This window comes from Sphaeroforma arctica, assembly GCF_001186125.1.
Source record: "Sphaeroforma arctica JP610 unplaced genomic scaffold supercont1.462, whole genome shotgun sequence".
Classification (NCBI taxonomy): Eukaryota; class Ichthyosporea; order Ichthyophonida; genus Sphaeroforma; species Sphaeroforma arctica.
This window is the reverse complement of record NW_014040096.1, coordinates 54,097-59,045: the sequence shown is the minus strand read 5'-3', so window position 1 is coordinate 59,045 and position 4,949 is coordinate 54,097. Positions and strand designations below refer to the sequence as shown.

The window sequence follows — 4,949 nt, the reverse complement described above, 5'->3', positions numbered from 1 at the left end:
TATATAATAATTAACTATACTACTACTATACTATATATGTCTGATATATATATATATATATATATATATATACATATATATATATATATATATTACCCGGCTGTAATGCGGATATGCATAATCTACGCATGTCACATATGATCCCTACTTATACACACACAAACATACACACGTGTTTAGCACACACCTGCAATTTCTTGATCTTCTCGTCGTGGTATTGTGTGTAAATGTCGTTCTCCCCAAAGCAGAACACGGGCACCAAATTTGCGCTGCAAGACACGAACACGCGACAAGAAACGACGAACCAGAATGGGTAAGTGGGTCCCAAAAACGAAGAAAAAAAAGGCAAATCATTTGAAGACGGAAAACGTGGGAAGAATTGATACGTTGCAATGGAAGAAGCGGACATGAGACAAAACGCGACCGAGCAGAATGGTAAAACCATCCTAAAAATGAAGAATCTGGTAAATTATTTAGGGACAGATGGTGGCTAACACGTGGAAAGGACCGATAATTCATGAGACGAGACGCGACGGACCACAATGACAAATGCGTACAAAAAACCCCCCCAGAGGAAAGGAATGGACTATCACGTGGAAAGGACTAACAGAAAGGACGATGACTACAGGACAAGTAAAGTACAGGACAAGTAAGATACCTGACTTGGGATTAGTAAAGTACAGGGCTAGTAAGATACAGGACTAGGAAAGGATAGGACTCGTGAAGGACAAGATAGTTAAAACAACAGGATTAACAAAGGATAGAACTAGTAAAGGACAGGATAGTTAAAACAACAGGATTAACAAATGATAGGACTAGTAAAGGACAGGATAGTTAAAAATAACAGGATCAACAAAGGATAGAACTAGTAAAGGACAGGATAGTTAAAACAACAGGATTAACAAAGGATAGAACTAGTAAAGGACAGGATAGTTAAAACAACAGGATTAACAAATGATAGGACTAGTAAAGGACAGGATAGTTAAAACAACAGGATCAACAAAGGATAGAACTAGTAAAGGACAGGAGAGTTAAAACTACAGGATCAACAAAGGATATGACTAGTAAAGGACATAATAGTTAAAACAACAGGATTAACAATGGATATGACTAGTAAAGGACAGGATTGTTAAAACAATAGGATTAACAAAGGATGGAACTAGTAATGGACATGAGAGTTAAAACAACAGGATCAACAAAGGATAGAACTAGTAAAGGACAGGATAGTTAAAACAACAGGATTAACAAAGGATAGGACTAGTAAAGGACAGGGTAGTTAAAACAACAGGATTGACAAAGGATAGGACTAGTAAAGGACAGAACAGGGCTCAGAGACTACCATACACAGAACGCAGACAAAATCGCCGAAGAGGTTGTGCTTAAATCAGTAACACTCATAAAAACATAACAAATTAGCAATAGAGACCGTCATTGTCAGGAACTAAAACCGAACTTAAACATCGATGTTTGATGCCCATGAGAAAGCTATACTGTCTACCCTGCGAGTACATGCACACGTGTAGTATATATATATATATATATATACGCATACATACATACATACATACATACATACAGATATATATATACGTACATACATTCATACATTCATACATACATACATACATATATATATATATATATATATATATATATATATGCATACTATGTGCATGCATGCAATGCTTTTCTCTCAGCGCATTACTCACGCCGCCTGTGTGGTAATAAGCACATACGATATCAGATATATACCCACTCTTCAAGCACATATATACCTACCCTTCTCTCAGTGCAATCTTCACAAAGCCCTTGCGGCGACTCAGGGTGAGGTCGGCTGTCTTTGGCACGGCGTCCAGCGACTCAGCTGCACCGCCCAATACAATGGCCACACCCGAGCCAGGCCCTGCCCTGAGATTGGCGATGATGGACTGTCTGTGGGACAAGGGGGCGTACTTTGGTATTAATAACTCGAGTTATCGAGGGTTTGGTAAAAAGTATTGAATGTCCAATAGTATGAGGCGTCAGGACCCCTGAGGGACCAAAATAGTCCCACGAAAACTTCACCCAGCTAGACGCAAACACTAAAGAAAATGATGTTCTAGCTAGTAGTAGACTGGTAAAAACAAAGCATCGTATGGATGGTATATCAGCCCTGACCAATACGTTTCCCGATTGAATAACGGAAACAATCCCGTCAAACAGCCTTGTCATCGCTCACAATAGAAAGCAATAGATCCAAAACTCAAAATGTGCACAGACAGACAGTGCGGTTGCACCGATGCATAGTATCACAGACAGGCAGTGCGGTTGCACCGATGCATAGTATCACAGACAGACAGTGCGGTTGCACCGATGCATAGTATCACAGACAGACAGTGCGGTGGCACCGATGCATAGTATACCACCAAGGGATAGTCGACTCCTGCTATAAATAACTACTACCTACCTACTGACCGATACTAGTCCGACAGACATTAGCAGCTCGCGCATGATGGGGTAGGTAAAGTTTGAGGTCAGCGTGCACAGACTAATCCTTAAACCGGGAAACTTATCGCTGAAACCGGTTGCTTCAGAGCAGAAGTTAATCATGGCGCCAACACTGATGATGCCTGTATTAAATGAGAGTGACGGATGAATGGGGGGGGAAACAGAGGGTGGATAGGAGAGGAAGAAAAATTAGGCAAAAGACTGTCCCGTATTATATTTTAATATAATGATAATAGTAAGAATAATAATAACAAACATAATAACAATAATAATAATGAAAATATCAAGAATAATAATAATAATAATAAAACTGAGAAAATAATAAAAACAATAATATACTCGGAATGATAGACATATATATATATATATATAATAAAAACAATAGCAATAACAACAATAATAATAGCGAAATTAATAATAATATTAACAATCATAACAATGATGCAAATAACATAAATAAAAACAAAAACAATAACGATGACAACATTACTTATACCAATAACAATTATAATGATAATAGCAATAACAATGATGCAAATAATAACAATAGTAGTAGTACAGATCGGGACCAGACATACCATGTGGATGATAACCAAAGATATAGTTTTTGGTGGGATCGATGTCAGCCTCCTTCACCAGTACACAGGGGAAGTAATCACTGAAGTAGTTCCAGTAGGATAGGCGCCTGCAGAAGGTAACCCGACAGAATATCAAGTTATGAATAGTACAATAGTATGTTATGATAAATACAATAGTAAGTTATGAATATCAGAATATAAAGTTATGAATAATAGATCAGTAAGTTATGAATAATACATTAGTAAGTCATGAATAATAGATTAGTAAGTTATGAATAAGACATTAGTAAGTTATGAACAATAGATTAGTAAGCTATGAATATTAGAATAATAAGTTATGACTAATAGAATAATAGGCTATGAATATCAGAATAGGTTGTGAATAATAGACTAGTAAGATACGAATAGGCAAAGGCAGATGATAGGAATGGATTATGAATTCAGGAGAGAGAGAGTATCACATCCACATCAGCACTTGTGAAGCGAACCTCATACAAAGTAATCGAGTGCGGTGGACGAGTGCCCTTGGCAACTGAACTAACGCTTTTTGTACTATGGGAAATATAGTACGCACATATCCATGGGTGCCATGGCAACTAGACTGAGGCTGTTTGTACTATGGAAAATATAGTACGCACATATCCATGGGTGCCATGGCAACTAGACTAAGGCTGTTCGTTCTATGGAAATATAGTAAGCACATATCCATGGATGTCATGACAACTGAAATAAGGGTGCAAGAACTATCTTAAACGGTCGTGCGCACATATCTCTGCTGGCTGGCTTACCTCATATAATCAAAACGTCGACCGCCCTCGTCATGAGCATTATCTATGAGCCAGTATACAATGTACGGTATCAGTATGACCCACAGAGGCGGGAAGCACAGACATACGACGAATATGATGATGCTGATGGGCATCATCCACCAGAAGGAAGTAACCGCGACCGTCTGGGAGTGTGGTGGCAGATGTGCGTCAGTTGTCGTATGGGTGTCATAGGGTGTCATAGTTTGGTCAAAGAGAAGGCCAGTACACATTCAGGAACAGAGGGGTTTGCACGGCAGATAGATAGTCCAATACTGACATTACATACGAATCTGTATAAACCCACACAGAAATATATAATGAATCAGAAATGCATGCATAGGAATAACTCCGGATCAATTTCAGCGCCATAGGCAGGTCCAACACCAAATACACAGTACACAATGAGAGTTTGTTCAAATAACCTGTAATCGCCGAGCCCTGGGCAGGTTGGCCGGGGCCAGGTTCACACCTCTCTGTAAGTTTGTGTGTTGCTTGTGCGTGTTGGTGGTGCTATTGGCAACAACCTCATGCACCATCTTCACATTCTCTTCGTGCTGATAGCGGGAGAAGAAATGGGATAGTTGATGAGAATAAATATAGATCAAACACAAATGAATGTGTAGCAGCTTGGACTATGAAAATCTCAGAAAACAAACAGACGATATTTAAACTAAATATCGCATTGAAAATAGTGTTAAATACCTACGTGATGTATATACTACAATTGCCAACCCGCTATGTGTCACATGATATATACAAATACATATATACACCTAACCCGATATATGTCGCATTATATATACAAATGCATAAATACACGTACATTCCCTCATACGTTATCAAAAGAGTACATATATACCGATATACACACACATATATATATACAATAACAAAAGGGACACAGACAGAGACACAAAAAAGGTAAAAAACATATATATACACTAACACTAATACACACACACACAATATATATATGTATATATATATATATATATATATTATATATATATATATATATATATATATATATATGTACGTAGTGTTNTNTATATATATATATATATATATATATATA

At 37.6% G+C, this 4,949-nt stretch overlaps 1 protein-coding gene across 1 annotated transcript; it reads right to left on the bottom strand.

Moving 5' to 3' along the window:
* Positions 1-1,775: 1,775 nt before the first annotated feature.
* Positions 1,776-4,074, bottom strand: SARC_06464 (hypothetical protein; the record flags this gene model as incomplete). The annotated part of the gene is made up of 4 exons (XM_014299630.1): positions 1,776-1,932; positions 2,447-2,609; positions 3,066-3,172; positions 3,854-4,074. The coding sequence occupies 4 exons, from the start codon at positions 4,072-4,074 to the stop codon at positions 1,776-1,778; spliced, it is 648 nt and encodes a 215-aa protein (XP_014155105.1).
* Between the last annotated feature and the right edge of the window lie 875 nt (positions 4,075-4,949).